Raw genomic sequence first — 18,465 nt, 5'->3', positions numbered from 1 at the left:
GAGTCCAGTCTGGGCAACAGAGTGAGACTCCAAATAAAAAAAAAAAAAAAAAAAAAAAAAAAAGGAAAGGCCTGCTTGCAACATGCTATAGTTCGAATAGTGGTGTCCCCTTGCTGAAAATCTGGGCGCAGTGGTTCACGCCTGTAATCCCAGCACTTTGGGAGGCGGAGGTGAGATAAATGCCTAGTCCAAGGCTTCAAGACCTCAACTCTGCAATAAATGAAAAATTTGCTGGGTGTGTTGCCAAGCGCCTGTGGTTTCAGCTACTTTGAAGGTTAAGGTGGAAGGATTGCCTGAGCCAAGCAGGTTAAGGCTGTGGTGGCCGTGAGCATGCCACTGTACTCCAACCTGGACAACAGAGAGACTTCAACTAAAAAAAAAAAAAAAGAAAAAAAGAAAAATTTGAGTTTCGCTATGCCACAAAGCCTAAAATCTATGATCTTCTGAAGTCCATATTATTTATTTTTTTCCTATCATTACAGAAACTGCCATCATTTTAATGACTTCAGATTGATACAGGAATGAATATATCAAAACTCAAATTATTATAGAGGAAAGCAAACTTCCATTTAGAATAATTCAATGACATCATTGGTATGTTACTTATCTTTTGGTATTTTAATATCATAATCATAAATTCCAGTTATATAACTTCCAGATCAAAGAGATGAACAACCTATATTCTAATATATGCTTCTTTCCAAAAACTGTGCTTCACTGCTACCAATAGGGAAAACCATGTAAATGCACATCCTGCCCTAATAATACATTTGATACAGTTATCAAATTTCCACAAGTTTTTTGGTATTTGCTTCATGGGTGTGGGGTAAAAATATGGTATAACCCCTACCTGAATAGTTATAATACAAGAATACTATTGTAATTAGAAGGCAATCATTTCAAAGTCTGGATGGAATTGTAGAGTCAGAAATCAAATAAATTCAAGGTTGATAAAGAAAACTGTTGATAACCACTTTTGACACTCACACGATCCTTCTGCCTCAGCCTTTCAAGTAGCTGGAACTATAGGTGTGCACCACCATGCCCAGGTAATTTTTCTTGATTTATTTTAGAGATAAGGTCTCGCCAAGTTGCCCAGGCTGGTCTTGAACCTGTGGGCTCAGGCAATCCTCTCACCTCAGTCTCCTAACGTGCTGGGATTATAAGTATGAGCCACCATGCCTGGCCTACTTCTGACACTTTAAACGTGCTACTGCAAGCCGGGCTCAGTGGCTCAGCCTGTAATCCTGCGCCTTTGATAGGCTGAGGTGAGTAGATTGCCTGAGCCCGCGGGTTTGAGACCCGCCTGGGCAGCAAGACCTCATCTCTACAATAAATCAAAAAATCAGCCAGGCGTGGTAGCGCACGCCTGCGATTCCGGCTACTTGGAAGGCTGAGGCGGAAGGATCGCCGGAGCCCGGCAGGTCGAGGCTGCGGTAGCTGGGAGCGGCCACTGCACTCCAGTCTGGGCGACAGAGTGAGACTCCAACTCAAAAAAAAAAAGAAAAAAAGAAAAGTGCTACTGCAAACCCCTGCCTTAACACTGATGGATAAAAATTCAATTGCATAATATTCAATAATTTGTTGTAAGGTTAATACAATTTTTTCATTCTGCATCATCAGAAAAGTCTCAAAATATAGTTCAACTTATATTATATACAAACCTTGGAAAACTAGACAGGGACCCAAACAATAAGAACCCAATTTGAGAGCAGAGAGTAAAGGGAGAACAGGAGTCAACTGTAATAGAGTAATATCATTTTAATATTGTAAATTGCTGTATCTACTGGTTTTTTGCATTTCAACAAGTTCTCATTTCCCTGAATAATTTTATTTCACAGGTTTCCTTCTGTGGGTACAATTTTCAAATATTGTACATATATTCCTTTTGATTCAGTTAAAAAATAAGTACTAAGTACATTTATAAGCACTAGGCAATGTTAAGGTTGTATCAATTCAGCAGCTAAGTTCCTGCCCCCGTGGAACTTACAGTCTACTGGACAACAATTCTGGCACCCCCCCCCCCTTTTCTAAGTTCTGCCTAAGTGACATCTGACTCAAGTCCTTACTATACCACTTACAAGTATTTTCAGCTGTGTGGTCTCTGGACCACTGGATGTGTTGAGCAATTGCTTAAACATTGATTTATTTATTTTGAGTTGGAGTCTCAGTCTGTTGCCCAGGCTGAAGTGCAGTGGCACACTCAGGGCCACCACAGCCTTGACCTGCTGGGCTCAGGTGATCTGAGCCTCTGCCTTCCAAGTAGCTGGAACTACAGGCACGCACCACCACACCCAGCTAATTTTTTAATTTATTGTAGAGATGAGGTCTTGCCAAGTTGCCCAGGCTGGTCTCGAACCCGTGGGCTCAGGCTATCCTCTCACCTCGGCCTCCCAAAGTGCTGGGATTACAGGCGTGAGCCACCGTACCCAGCCACACTGATTTAAATAAAACAAATATTTTCTCTCTTATGAAACCTGATGATTACAAGAATTCAGTTTGCACGAGTTTTTAAGAAAATCACTTTGTAGAACTTCCTTCTTCTGTCAATTCTCTGATGTTCTTACCACTGTTATCACTTTCATAAAATGTATCACCAGCATGAATTTTGTGATGACTTACAAGATTTGATCTCCAGCTGAAGCTCTTACCACATATCTCACAGTTGTAAGGCTTCTCCCCAGTGTGAACTCGCCTATGATACTGAAGTTGTGAAGTCCGACTGAAGACTTTACCACACACATCACATTTGTATGGTTTCTCTCCAGTGTGCACACTCTGATGAAGCTGAAGACTTGAGGCCTGACTGAAGTTCTTCCCACATTCCCCACACTTATATGGTTTCTCTCCCGTGTGTACCCTCTGATGCATGTCAAGATTCAAGCTCCACTTGAAGCCCTTCCCACACTCCTCACATCTGTATGGCTTTTCTCCCGTGTGGACTTTTTGATGGGCTTGAAGGTGTGCACTCCGACCGAAGTTCTTCCCACACTCTTCACATTTGAACGGTTTTTCTCCACTGTGGACTCTCTGATGGGTTAGAAGATGTGAGGCCTGACTGAAGACCTTCCCACATTCCTCACAATTATATGGTCTCTCTCCTGTGTGGATCCTGCAGTGAATTTTAAGATCTGCTCTGCGACTGAATCCCTTTCCACACGCTTCACATTTGTACGGTTTCTCACCAGTATGGACCAGCTGGTGAATCTGAAGTCGTGAGCTCTGATTAAAGCCCTGCCCACACTCCTCACACTTATAAGGTTTCTCTACACTATGTGCTTTTAGATGGATTTTAAGATATGAACTCTGACGGAAGGCTTTCCCACATACCTCACATTTATAGGGTTTCTCTCCTGTATGGACCACCAGATGAACTTGATAATGGATTTTCATCCTGAAGCTCTTCCCACACACATCACATTTGTATGGTTTCTCCCCAGTGTGAACTCCCTGATGGGCCTGAAAACTTGAACTGTAAATGAAGCCCTTACCACATACTTTGCATACATATGGTTTCTCTCCAGTGTGGATTCTCCGATGGGCTTGAAATTGTGAAGGCTGAATGAAGCACTTACCACATTCTTCACACTTATAAGGTTTCTCCCCGGTGTGGACTCTCTGATGGATACGAAGATTTGAGCTACAAGTGAAACGTTTCCCACAGTCTTCACATTTGTACGGTTTCTCTCCTGTGTGGACCATGCAATGATTATTAAGTGCTGACCGACGACGAAAGTTCTTACCACATGTATCACATTTGAATGGTTTCTCCCCAGTATGGATTCTCTGATGTTCCTGAAGGTGGGAAGCATGTATAAAGGCCCTCCCACATTCCTCACAATTGTAAGGTTTCTCTCCTGTGTGTAATTTGCAATGTACAGTAAGTGTTGATCTACGACTGAAGCCTTTCCCACATTCCACACATTTGAATGGTTTCTCTACAGTGTGAACTCTATGATGAGTTTGCAGATGTGAGCTCTGACTGAATTCCTTGCCACACACATCACACTTATAGCGTTTCTCTCCCATGTGAATTCTCTGATGAATGCGAAGAGCTGAGTTATAACAGAAGCTTTTTCCACACTCATCACATGTATGAGACTTCTCTCTTGAGTGTAACTGCTGATGAAAATCAAAATTGGAGACATCACTGAAGGATTTTTTATACTCGTTACACTGGTAAAGTTTCTGTCTTGTGTGAGTTACAGATAGTCCTGCCCCAACCTGGTAGGGCAAATCACCTTGTTTGGGGAACTGAGAACTATTTATCATGGAGTCTTGACACCTGGTTAAATCACTTGCAATTTGTTGCCAGATTTGCCCACAGGAAAGCTCTTCATGTGATCCTACTTCTGGATCAGTCTCCATCTCAGTTAGGATCTTGCCTGCTGTAAGGACAGAGAATTGAGATGTGGACAACTGGAGGCTCTGTTCAAAGTTTTCAAGATATCATACTTGGGGAAGAGCATGAGATTTTAACAAATCCAGAGAAGGTCCAGTTTGTCTTTTTCACGGTGTATTATGGTCTCTGGTTTGCCTGCCTAGAGAAACCAAGAGGTGGTCTAGTTGGCTGCTATCCACTAGGCATTAATGAGATCAATTAGATCATACCAAGTCTCCTATGTGAGGTACAAGTTAGAAGTCAAAGACTTAATTTTAAAAAGTGATAATATGATACAAACTGTTAATCTACCGATATTTCTTTCCCTTTTTTGTGTTTTTTGTTTGCTTGTTTGTTTCTTTGCTTTTACTACTGCCATTTCTATTGAATTTCAGTGTAGAAGCATGAATAGCAGATTATATAAATATAAAAATCATATAGATAATAAAATATGAATCACAGAAAACTTGAAGGAAAAGCAAGAAAATAACCAAATTCTTTGCAGTTTAGGTTCATGCTACATATTCAAATTATTAAATACCCTTTACATATTCAAAATACAGTTGACCCTTGAACAACACAGGTTTGAACTGAATATGTCCACTTATTCATGAATTTTCTTCCACCTCTGCCTCCACTGAGTTGTTCAAGGGTCAACTGTATTCCTGAATATTCTGCACAACATATACACCCAATCTTATTTAGTCATTAAATGAGTTAGCAAATACTACAAACTCTTGAACTGCTTCTAATATAACGAGTTTAAAAAGTGTCTTCCAAAAATCTTATCCTCATTAATATTCCAAAGTTTCTAAACTTGTACAAAGCTATCTAAATATCTGGAGATTACTTTTTTCAATAAATGATTCCACAAAAGTTTAAAAAGTACTTCTGAGCAAATTTTTATAGGGGAAATATGTACTCCCCTTCCTGCAAGAACAGTCATTTAAAATTGCCTCCTCCTACTGGGCATGGTGGCTCAGGCCTGTAATATCAGCACTTTGGGAGGTGGAGGCAAGAGGATTGCCTGAGTCCAGGGGTTCAAGACCAGCCTGGGCAACTTAGTAAGACCTCGTCTCTTCAATAAATAAAAAATAATTAGCTGGGCATGGTAGTGCACACCTGTGGTTCCAGCTTTCAGTTTCTTGGAAGACTGAGGAGAGAGGATTGCCTGAGCCCGGCAGGTCAAGGTTGTGGTGGCCATGAGAGTGCTGCTGCACTCCAGTCTGGGTGACAGAGTGAGACGCCTACTCAAAATAATAAAAAATAAATAAAATTTCCTTCTCCTTTGTTTCAGGAGACATTTGATAAACAGTCTGTAAATAACTCTGCCTTAGGTCATTTTATCGGGAAATTACTTCAACGTCTAGGTGACTGGAATGGTTAACACAACTTGTGGGTTGAAAGCAAATTTCTAAGCGCCTACTGCCTAAAATATAGCACATGGGTACAGAGTGTAACTTTAGCTCCTGTTGGCAAGTTTCCTTCATGAGGACAAAAGGGAAAGAGAGTTGAACTGATAACATGCATTATTCTAAAATCTGGTAGTAATTCAGACCAGAAAAAAAAAGTTAAAAAGTAGAAGCTAATCTTTTGCAACTGAGACAGAGACTGGGAGAAGGAAAAAATGAGGCCATAGTATGAACTCTGAAAGCCAACCCTTCAGCAGGAGTTAGGTTCAGGTAGGAACTCCTCCTATATAGGAACATGGATGGCTCCACATGTCTTGTGAGTTTCTGACTAATGTCAGGTGACCAATGAGACCTTTTTTTTTTTACCACTTAATGAGAAATACCAACTTTTGTCCTCACTTAATTCACCTCTGGAAACGACCTGCTTATGTTCTTCACAGCACTTTTACCATCTGACACACTAAATCATTGGTTGTTTTATGTATGTCTTTTCCACCACAATGCAGCATCAATGAGGGAAGCATTTTACAATTTGGACATTACACACATTTTACACTTTTTTACATTATAACCATTGTCCAGAACTGTGCCTGTCATAGCACAATGCAACAAATGCATGCCAAATGAATAAATGAATCCTAGTTTGAATTTTTTGTGAGAGTTTAAACCAAGTCCTAGAAGAAAAACATCTTTTCCAAGTAAGTTATTTGAAATAGGAAAGGAACAGAAAACTGCAATTTTGTGGGGAAGCTGAAAAGCTGTACCAGAGATAGGGTGTGCAGGGGTGATTCTAATGAGAAAAATCAAAGGTGACAAGAATCACTTGGGGTGAAAAGAAAGAAAGCAGGAAGGCCTATACACTTGTTTCTTCTGAAACTCTGGATGTAGATAAATTGGACTTCCACAGTTTTTCAAATTGAAAACTGGAGCCCTTTAGTGAGCTGTGAAACACATTTTAAAACTTGTAAAAAACCAAGATAGAATCTATTAGAGCATTATTACCAGTGAGAGGGGTTCTTATGTGAAATGTCTACTAAAGAGATCAGTCTATGCAACTTGGTGAGACCTTATCTCTACAATAAATCAAAAAATCAGCTGGGCATGGTGGTACACACCTGTAGTTCTAGCTACTTGGGAGATTGAAGCCAAAGGATCACCTGAGCCCAGCAGGTTGAGAGTATGGTGGCTGTGAGCATGCCACTGCACTCAAGCCTGGGTGACAGAGTGAGACTCCGACTCAAAAACAAAAACAAGCAAAAAGACCCTTTAAAAATAGTAGTTTTTTGAGGTAAACGGTGAATCTCTCTGAGGATGTGACAATTTTGAGCAGAAAGTTTCCTGATTTTTTCTCAGGTTATAGTATCAACTAGTTGAAAATAAAACCCAGATCTTTATCAAAATAAAAGAAAAAGTATATATCTATATTCTTTAACATTTGTTTAATGGCTAAATTTGTAGAAAACAAAAGCACAACATATTTTAGAACCAGAGATACAGGAAACATTCAGCTGTGACTTGTGCCAGGGGCAGTGATGTGGACAGGTACCTTGGAAGAAGCAAATGAGCCACAGATGGGCAGGTCACTTAAGATAGTGGTGCCCGCTGGGCTCGGTGGCTCAGCCTGTAATCCCACGTCTTTGGGAGGCTGAGGTGAGTGGATTGCCTGAGCCCGCGGGCTCGAGACCCGCCTGGGCAGCGAGACCTCATCTCTACAATAAAGCAAAAAATCAGCCAGGCGTGGTAGCGCATGCCTGTAATTCTGGCTACTTGGAAAGCTGAGGCAGAAGGATAGACGGAGCCCAGCAGGTCGAGGCTGCGGTGGCCGGGAGCGGCCACTGCACTCCAGTCTGGGCGACAGAGTGAGACTCCAACTCAAAAAAAATAATAAGATAGTGGTGCCCGACCTTTTTGGTATCAGGGACAGGTTTTGTGAAGATAATTTTTCCATGAACCAGGGGAGCGGTGACCATCAGGCATTAGTTCTCTTAAGGGGCATGCAACTTAGATCCCTCACATGTACAGTTCACAATAGGGTTTGAGCTTCTGTAAGAATCTAACTCTACTTGCCCACTGCTCACCTCCTGCTATGTGGCCCGGTTCCTAACAGGCCATGGACCAGTACTAGTCCACAGCCCGGGTTTTGAGGACCCCTGATTTAAAGGAAAGCAGTTTGCAAACTGATTACTAGCTGACACCACAGGAAATAGATAGCTTCCTTGTGTGGGGAGCTGTCTCAGAAGTAGAAATTAGAATCCTCATTCAAAAAGCATTGTTCCCAGAAATGAATGTTCTTCCTCTCCTCCTCAAAGTACTAACCAGGACTGACCCTGCTTAGCTTCTAAGATTGGGCACATTTAGGATTGTATGTTCATAGACCCAGAAATGAATATACTTCCTATGGAAGGCTTCAGGAAAGCCACTAGAAAGGCTTGCTATTCAGTGTGGTCACAGTCACAATGCTTACAAGTTTCTATGGGATGTGGGTCAAATGCACACAAACACACATTCACACCAAGGGCACCTAAGGAAGCAGAAATTAGATACGTGGCTACCAGAAAGCAAAAAACAAAGAACATTCTACAACATCCTTCATTCACTCTGGCTTGTGCCTAAGCTATCCTGTCTCCAAGACTCCCAGAGACAGTGACATTCCACCCACCCATTAACACATTCATTTTGCCAACAAGTATGTATAGATACCTGCCATCTACCAGAACTATTCTAGGCACTGAGGACAGAGCAATAAACAAAACAGAAAAAATTCCTCCACTCTTGAAGATTACATTTCAGTGAGGAGAAAGAGATAATAAGCAAGTAAACCAAAGTCTATGAAACACAATATAAAGCAGAGCAGAATACAGACAGGATGGCATTTCCTATAAGGTGGTCAGAAAAGGCCTCTTTTGTGAAATTAAAACTAAGTCGAGACCAGAATGAAGGGAGAGGTCAAGAGGATTTTGGTTATCAAGGCAGAGAGAAGAACAAATAAGGGCTATGAGGCAGAAATGTCTGCAGTAGGCAAAGTAATTGTCCCCCAAAGAATCCACGTCCTAATTCTTGTCCTAAGAATATGTCAGGTTACATGATAAAAGATAATTAAGGTTGCAAAGAGAATTAAGGTTGCTAATCAGCTGACCTAAAAATAGAAGACTATCCTATATTATCCAGGTGGGTCCAATGTAATCAAAAGGGTCTTTCTGTGGAAAAATGATACAGAAAAGAAAGTAAAAGGGAAATGTGACCATAGAAGAATGGTCAGAGAAGCAATGCTGTTGGCTGTGAAGGGAGCCACAAGCTCGGAAATCTGGCAGCCCCTTGAAGCAGAAAAGATAAGGATACAGATTCTCCTCCCACAGAGCTTCCAGAAGGAAACACAGACCTTTTGACAATTTGGTCTTGTCCCAGTGAGACTCATGTTGGACTTTAAACATAAGGAACTAAAGTATAATACATTTTTGGTATTTAATACTCTAAGTTTGTGATAACATGTTAGGGCAGCAACAGGAAAGAGTGTCCTTGGCAGGTCTGAGAAACAGCAGGGATGACAATGTGGCTGGAAAAGAGTGAGCAAGAGGGAGAAGACAGGAGCCATAGGCGGATGGACAGTGGGGGATGAAGAGCAGACCATATCGGACTTCAGAAGCCACTTTCAGATGTTTCAACTTTAAGAAAAATAAGAAACCATTAAGAGTTTAGAGCAGAGGAACAGCAATCTTCCTTACATTTCCAGAGGATCACTTTGGCTGTGATATGGAGAACAGCCTGTAGGAGAACAGACTTTATATAAGAGGGACCCCCCCAAAAAAGCAAAACCTAGAATTATCTTGGAAAGCATGCCCCTTGTGGTATACTTGGAATTTGTTCCTCTGGATCAAATGGTCAACTAAAGTTTTCATCTGAACGTTTTGAGAAGGTGGCATCACAATTTGTGGAAGAAATGTCCTGAATTGTGGCAAACAGGTGACTGGTTTTTCCACCATGATAACACACCTGCCCACACTGTATTGACCCAAAACAGCATAACCTCCAGGCCCTACCCTCCTTATTCACCTAATCTTACTCTGCCTGAGCAACTTTTTTTTGTTTCCCCAGATTTAAAAAAAAGTCCTCAAAGGGAAACATTTTAGTGTGGTGGCTCACACCTGTAAATCCCAGCACTTTGGGAGACTAAGGAGAGAGGATTGCCGGAGCTCAGGAGTTGTAGACTAGCTTGGGCAACTTGGCAAGACCTCGTCTCTACAATAAATCGAAAAAATTAGCTGGGTGTGGTGGCACACATCTGTGGTTTCAGCTACTTGGAAGGCTGAGGCGGAAGGATTACCTGAGCCCAGCAGGTTGAGGCTACAGTGGCTGTGAGCATGCCACTGCACTCCAATCTGGGCAACAGAGTGAAACTCTGACTCAAAAATTTTTTTAAAAAAAGGAAAACGTTTTGCTATTGTGAAAGAGGTGAAACAAAAAACAGCAGAAGCACTCAAGTTAACGAGTTCAAAAACTGTTTTCAGCAGTGGAAAAAGCATCTCAATAGGTATATTCCATCAAATGGAGAGTACTTTGAAGATGACTGAAGTTTAAACATATAAGAAGGAATATACAATTTTTAATAAATAAATTCCAGGTTTTTTTGGATCTCTCCCTTGTACCATTAAGGGTAGAAGTAGGGTACCTCGTACAAGGGCTGTTGTAGTAATTCAGGAAAAAGGTTTGGCAACTTAGACCAGGTGACCACAAAAGGGACAGAAAGAAGTACAACAGACAAACATCTACCAGGAATCCCAGTCACTTGGTTCTTACCTGATTTCTCTTTTCTTTGGATTGTTATCTTCAGCATATCAAGCTTTTTTTCCTTTTCTAAGTGGAATGCATCATGTTTGAAGGGGTGATGCCCTAGGAACATGCAAAGTCACATATTTAAAACAAACACATTAAAGACACAACTTGCTGGAAATTTGAATCCCAACTGCATAAATTAATCAAAAGCAGTATGTTTCCAACATTTTTAGAATGACCTATTGAAGAAATACTAGTATTTCAAAATCCAGACACATGCAAAAACCTATTTCTAAATAATGTCTATTTTCATTGAATCTCCTCCTACTAGTTCTCACACTGCTCATGTAATTGAGTATTTGCTGCAATGTATTCCATTTCTCCTAATGAACTCTGATATTTTATTCCCTATTTTATTTCATTAAAAATTGTTGATAAAGTCAGATCCACAGTGTGAGTCACTAATTCGGGATTTTCAAAGCATTGAACATGTGAAGACACAAAGCCACTCCCAAGTGTCAGAAGTTTGGGGACAGAAGGCTCAAGTCCTCACCCACTGAGACCAGGTTCCGGAAGTTCTCCAGCATCACATCTTGGTACAGCTTCCTCTGGACAGAGTCCAGTAGCCCCAGCTCCTCCTTGGTGAAGACCACAGCCACGTCCTTGAAGGTCAGTTCCTCCTATAACAACAAACACACCTAACTTCAAACTTATTGTCACAAGCCACATGAAAAGAAACAGCACTGAGAAGGTGGAAAGGATGGGTGGAAAGCTGGTCCAGATTTTGAGGAACTTAATTTGTAGATTCCCCAGCCCTTCTCCTTCTATCTTGCCATGCCACACTCTGACATTCTTCATCCTCACCAAAAGTATGGCAATGACAATACTCTTCACCCTTTTCCTTTGCGTACTCACTGGATCTATTTATAAGGAACCATCTAGAACTCTAAACAATGCATCCTGGGCTACATAGGCTTTACTTTACTTTTTGGCAAATATTACCAATTGCCCCAGAAACATTCAGCATCTTAATACCAACATACTTCATAACACCTACCTTCCTCCTCTCTAATATAGGAACCCTGGTTGCTATCACCTTTCATTAAGGTCTGCCAAACTAAAAAGCTTTTGGTAATGCTATGTATCTGTCTTTTGTGCACTCAAGGCACATGCCACCATTTTCTGCAGTGTTCAGTACCATGCTGGAGCCATCATGCCTCAGTGCACACCACAAGGGACTATCCCTTCAAAGCTATGAGACCTTGGACAAGTTCACCCACTTTCATCTTGGCAAAACAGTTTTTCTATGACAGTTATTTCAAAGACTGAATAAGGGAATACATATAGCATCTGGAACAGTGTGTGGCACAGACTAACTGCCTAACAAACAATAGCTGTTATTTATTATTATTATCATCATTATCTACTTTGGAAATGTAAGGCAGATTGCTATTTCTCTGTACAAAACCCTTAATGGCTTATTTTATTTTTATATTTTTGAGTTGGAGTCTCACTCTGTTGCCCAGGCTGGAGTGCAGTGGCATGCTCACAGCTATTGCAGCCTCGACTTGCTGGGCTCAGGTGATTCTTCCACCTCAGCCTTCCAAGTAGCTGGAACTACAGGCACACGCCACCATGCCCAGCTCATTTTTTGATTTATTGTAGAGATAAGGTCTTACCAAGCTGCCCAGGCTGGCCTCGAGCCCGTGGGTTCAGGCAATCCTCTCACCTCAGCCTCCCAAAGTGCTGGGATTATAGGCATGAGCCACTGTGCCCAGCCTATTTTTTAGTTAAAGCATCTTTATTATCTCATTTCACACTGACTATTATTCAAGGGAACTGATGATCTATATTTACCTGCTCTAAATAATGAATATTTAATTGTATATGTTTTTCTTATTATAATCAATCCTGCAGAAAACATCATGTTATATAGATCTTACTTTCATGTCTATTTAAAATAATTGCAAATAAAAATTAAAGCATCAAAACTAAGAACATCTAAAATTATGAACATATAATGGCAGATTTTCTTTCCTTTTTTTTTTTTTTTTTTTTGGTGCGGGGGGTCAGGGGTCTTACTCTGTTACCCAGGTTGGAGTGCAGTGGCACAATCATTGCTTACTGCAGTCTCAGCCTCCTGGACTCAAGTAATTCTCCCACCTTAGCCTCCCAAATAGCTAGGACTTACAAGCATGTGCCACCACATCTAAAAATTCTTAGAATTTTTTATAGAGATGAGGTCTCATTATGCTGCTCAGGTTCGTCTCAAATTCTTGGGCTCAAGCAATCCTTCCACCTCAACCTCTCAAAGTGCTGGGATTACAGGCATGAGCCACCAAGCCTTACTACCTCCCTAATCTTTCAAGCAAACACAAGCACCTTGTTTCTGATGGCTAAGAGCAGGCTACAAATTTTCTAATGGTTTTGGTAATCTGATTAGGGAGAACAATTCCTTTTATTATTCTCACTTGATTATAAATGAACACCAGTGTTTATTGGCCATCTCTCTCTTTCCTTTTCAATTTACCTCTTCATGTTCTTTGTTCATATACCTTTGGATTTTTTCTCTAGTCTGTGCATAGGATTCTTATTATGGACTTGCCTTTTTTTAGCATCTGTGTGGTAAATATTTCCATCCCAGCCTGTTATATTTTTGGGTAATACTCTATAAGGCATCTTTTGTCAGAGTAATTTAAAGATTTTTCTAGCTGGGTGCGGTGTCTCAAGTCTGTAATCCCAGCAATTTGGGAAGCCGAGGTGAGAGGATTGCCTGAACCCAGGAGTTCAATACCAGCCTGGGCAACTTGGAGAGACCTTGTCTCTACAATAAATCAAAATTTGTCAGGTGTGGGGCGCATGCCTGTAGTTCCAGCTACTTGGAAGGCTGAGGCAGAAGGATCACCTCAGCCCAGCAGGTTAAGACTGCAGTGGCCGTGAATGTGTCACTGCACTCCAGCCTGGTGACAGAGTGAGACTCTGGCTCAAAAAAAAAGTATCCTGGTACACCTGAGGAGGTGCCATGTCAGAAGAGACAGGTCCCCTAAGGAAGGGCTAGGAAGGAGCAGTGCCACCTGTGGACATCATCACCCAGGAGGGCATTCTAGACACCCACACCATCTCCTTCAATGAAGAAATATGTGTTTCTTCTTTTCTATCACTTTCACTTCAATGGAATGGCTAATATTCCTGATCCTTGATTTCCTGTGTGAACCTGAGCAGGTTTCTCATATTTCAAGTATTTAAGTGGAAGATAAGGACGAGAACTGCCTCATCCAGCTGTTATGAATAGTAAATGAAGCAAGAAAATGCAGTGACTGGCAAATCTACTAACATCACCAGACATTTTAACCGAAGGCTACTTACTACTTTGGTCAAATTGCTTGCTACATAAAGGAATAAGTAGAGACCAGTACATAAATACAAAGTATGACTGAGAACACAGAATCTAGTGCTTTCTGTGGGAAAACTCCAACAATACCCGTGTGAAGCAGCAATTAGAGCCTCTTGTGCTGTGCCATGTTGGAGCTGTCTATCTACAAAACAACCAATGTGGCACATGTCAAAAGTACCCCTTTAAAACTGAGCTGCTAGTAAACTTAGGACAAAAAATTGGCACATTTGCTTTTAGAATTGACTATCGGGGAAAAGGTTACATAGGAAAGTTGCCACTGCAATGTTCCTTAATCAGTAAAATTCCTAAATCATCTAAACGTCTGTGAATGAGAAGAAGTTAAAAAAGATAGGCCAGGGGCGGTGGCTCACACCTATAATCCCAGCACTTTGGGACGCAGAGACAAGGGGATTGCCTGAGCTCAGGGGTTCGAGACTAGTCTGAGCAACAAGACCTCATCTCTACAATTAACAGAAAAATTAGTTGGGCGTGGTGGCACATGCCTGTGCCAGCTACTTGAAAGGCTGAAGCAGAAGGATGGCCTGAGCCCAGCAGGTTGAGGCTGCTGTGGCCGTGAGCGTGACACTGCACTCCAGCCTGGGCGACAAAGTGAGACTCCAACTCAGAAAAAAGAAAGATAAATTAACTAAATGAGAACTACAAAAAATGAACATTATTTAATACTTAATGGAAAAGATAACAATTTAAAATGAGATGTTAGCTAGGCGCAGTGGCTCATCCCAGCACTTTGGGAGGCTGAGGCAGGAGGATTGCTTGAGCCCGGGAGTTTAAGACCAGCCAAGGCAACACAGCGAGACCTTGTCTCTACAAAAAAAAAAAAAAATTAGCTGAGCATGGTGGTATGCACCTGTAGTCTGAGCTACTCATGAGGCTGATGTTGAAGGATCACAGGAGCCCAGGAATTGGGGCTGCGGTGAGCCATGACCATCCCCTGCACTCAGCCTGGCTGACAGAGTGAGACCTCAACTTAAAAAATTAAAATAAAAAAATAAAATAAAAAAGATGTATATCATGAATACAAATATAGTTATGAAAGTACATTAGAGAAGACTATGAGAAAATAAAAACAGTTTATTTAGAAGCAGAGAAGTGGAAGGATTGTTCATTCCTCTTTTGTTTCTATTCCATAAAAATACAGTATCCGCAGTATTATTCCTCAGTATCCTTGAGGAATTGGTTCAAGGATCTCTACACCGTAATCTGCAGATGCTCAAGTCCCTTATATAAGATGACTTGGTACAGTTGGCCATCTGTATCCATGGGTTTCACATTTCCGGAAGAAAAGTATATATGGTCAGCCTTATTGATCCTAGGGTTTCAATCTGCAGTTAGTTGAATTTGAGGAGGCAAAACCTGCAGCTGCAAAACCCACAGATGCTAAAATCACAGATATGGAGGGTCAACTGTAACAATAAAATCAACAAAATCTAAAAACAAAGTCAACTCAAAAGAGACAGAGCCCCTGGCATTAAACAGGTCGTCAAATGCCTGCTATTCTTGAATCTAAGCAAGACAGAGAAAACACATGACATTCTAAGTAGTGAGGTAGAATTTGAACAGCAAGAAAGGCAAGACTTACTCACCTTGAACATGGTCATTGTCCCTCCCACTTCAGGAAATTTGCAGAGTCCTGAATGATGCAGTTCAAGGAAAACTAGAATTGTGCCTGGAACTCTATAGAAGGCAGAAAAAGAGATATGAAAGGCTGGCCAGGGATGCCACCCACCAATACAAACATGTGTTGTAAATTAGAATATGAATGTTCACAGCAGCATTATTCATAATGACCCCAAAATGCAAACAACCAATATGTCCTTCTATGGCTAAATGAATAGACAACTTGTGGCATAGCCATGTAATGGAATATTATTTGGAAATTAAGATGAAGTATTGACTCATGCTACAGCATGTATGAAGCTTGAAAACAATATGCTAAGTGAAAGAAACCAGTCACAAAGGACCACATATTGTATGACTCTATTTGTATGAAATGTCCAGAATAGACAAATATATATATAAGATATGGTACTTGGTGGGGATTTGGGGTGAAAATGGGGACTGACTGTATGGTACCAGGAGTCCAATTGGGGAATGAAAATGATTTAAATCTGAATTATGATGATGGTTACTCCACTCAGAAAAGTTTCTGAAGATCACTGAAGTGTATACATATAAAATGGGTGAATTTTATAATATGCAAAATATGTATCATAAAGTTGAAAAAACTTTATGTTGAAAAACCTCTATGTCGTTTATTGTTAAAGACTGGATTCTGAGTTCACATTGATAGAATATTTATATTTGACTGAATGAATAAATAAATGGGGAGCAGGGGGAGTTTTTCTTTACAGTAAAATGCCCACTAATAAATATATCTACCCATAAAAAATTCTACTAATAAAAAAATAGTAACTTTACAATAAAGAAATCTGACAAACATCACCTTAGCCAAGTAAACAAAGTTGAGACCACCAACAAAGGGACAAAGCAACATCATCTGGTCCCTGTTATGTTGCAATGAGAAGGATACCTCGGCTGAGTGCAGTGGCTCAGTCTGTCATCACAGTACTTTGGGAGGCCAAGGTGAGAGGATTGCCTGAGCCCAGGGGTTCAAGACCAGTCTAGGCAACATGGTGAGACCTCGTCTCTAAAATAAATCACAAAAACTAGCACAGCGTGGTGGCATGCATCTGTAGTTCCAGCTGCTTGGAAGACTGTGGCAGAAGGATTGCCTAAGCCCAGCAGGTTGAAGCTGTGGTGGCGGTGAGCATGCCACACTCCAGCCTGGGCGACAAGAGTAAGACTCCAACTCTCAAAAAAAAAAAAAAAAAGAAAAGAAAAGGACACCTCACCACTTCTGTGGCATGGTATCCTGCCAACAATGCATAATCTGAATCTGAATCTAAGCACGACATACCCCAAATAAACACCTTTGTCCCAAATAGCTTGCATATACACTTCAAAATTATTGGGAACAAAAAAGTACATACACTTCAAAATTATCAAGAACAAAAAAGTAACAGTTAAGCTTCCAGAGTTTAATAAAAAATGATTGAAGTTTTCAAAAACCAGGAAATAGTAATAGGAATAATAATAATAAAGAGAAGAATAAAGATAAGCATGATAGAATATGGAAGTTCACTAGTTTACTCTCTCGATGTTATTTGGAAATTGAAATAATGAAACAGATGAGGGGAAGAACATTGAGAAAAGTACAATAAAAATTTTGTAAAACATCTGTAAGTAAATGAATATAAACAAAGTACCACTAAAAAGAAAGCTAGAAGCTTAACTGTTACTGTCTTTATATTCTGGATTCAAGGGTAATTACATTTTTTCCTCATATTTCTATTTCTGAATGCTCCACAGTGATATCGGTCTATAAGAATATAAATATTTGTTGTCTTCCAAGTAGCTGGAACCACAGATGCACGCGCCCCACCAAAAAATATATATATATCTATATATATTTGTAATAAGTGAAACAAAACAGTTGACAATGTTTTTTAAAAACTCAGATAAGTACAAACCGATCAGCCCGCTCTCAAGGACCCTACAATCAATTCCTGATTTACTTTTCCGCCTGATTCCAGCTAGTTCCTCTGTCTCAGTGAGAATGTATCCAAGAGACTATCAACTCAGGCTCGGGATCCTCACGGCCGAAGTTCCAACCCCGGCTCCACCTCTTACTACCTGGGTGACTCCAGGCAAATAACTCGTACTCCCTGTGTCACAGTCTCATTCTTAAGATAAGAAAAAAGCAGTACGCCTACACCAAGCCACGCTGTGATATAAATGTATTTATCCGTATAAAACCCGTGGCACTGAAGTCACCGATTAAGGCCCGATTCTCTTCAGTACCCATGCCCGAGGACGCATCCTACACAGCATCCTTGAGGGGAGCATCCCTGTGAAAGAACAAAGCCAAGTCCCACTCACGCGGAGCTCTGCTGTCAGCACCACCAAGTCGCTCCCTGCGGTCCTTTTGAGAAGTCGGGCTGGGGGAGGAGAAGGCTGTGAAACACCCGACCCTGCCGCCGGCCTCGGGAAAAGCTCAAGTTCCCCTCCCTGCGTGGAAGATGCAAACACCCCTCTGCTTCCTCAGGATTTCCAGCGCCCTGCGGGATCCGAGAAGGGCCGGGGCCACGGGCTGGAGCTCCGCCCCCACCCGGGACCGGCCGGCTCCGCGGGGAATTAACACTAAGCAGGAGAGGGCCCGGTCGCTGCGTGCACCTGCTTTGAGGCTTTCACTCGTATCACCTCTTTCGGGTCCAGAAAGAGCCTATTAGGTTGGTGTTAGGGTGGTTAGTCCCTATTTGGAACCCCAGGGAGATTAAGTGACACCCAAGGTTATACACGAGGAAGTGGACGCGCGTGGGATGGAGGGAGGCGGACCGGGCGAGCCGAGAGCCCCGGAAACCCTCCAACCAGGCGACACGCGGCACCACCAAGTCCCAACCGCCAGGGGCCGCGAGGACAGCTCAAAG

The 18,465-nt window shown here is 41.4% G+C and overlaps 1 protein-coding gene across 1 annotated transcript; it reads right to left on the bottom strand.

Annotated features, from left to right (window-relative positions):
* Positions 1-2,518: 2,518 nt before the first annotated feature.
* LOC103262214 (zinc finger protein 234) lies at positions 2,519-17,965 on the bottom strand. The gene is made up of 5 exons (XM_008059842.1): positions 17,918-17,965; positions 15,562-15,652; positions 11,117-11,243; positions 10,588-10,680; positions 2,519-4,388 (listed from the first exon to the last, which is right to left on the bottom strand). Exons 2-5 carry the CDS (start codon positions 15,574-15,576, stop codon positions 2,521-2,523), a joined length of 2,103 nt encoding a protein of 700 aa, XP_008058033.1. The 5' UTR covers positions 15,577-15,652; positions 17,918-17,965; the 3' UTR covers positions 2,519-2,520.
* Positions 17,966-18,465: the final 500 nt, after the last annotated feature.

Source organism: Carlito syrichta, unplaced genomic scaffold (assembly GCF_000164805.1).
Source record: "Carlito syrichta isolate Samal-C Ts95f unplaced genomic scaffold, Tarsius_syrichta-2.0.1 Scaffold304390, whole genome shotgun sequence".
In the NCBI taxonomy this organism is placed as follows: Eukaryota; Metazoa; Chordata; class Mammalia; order Primates; family Tarsiidae; genus Carlito; species Carlito syrichta.
Note: the sequence above shows the minus strand (reverse complement) of the source record. Positions and strands in the feature narration are given on the sequence as shown.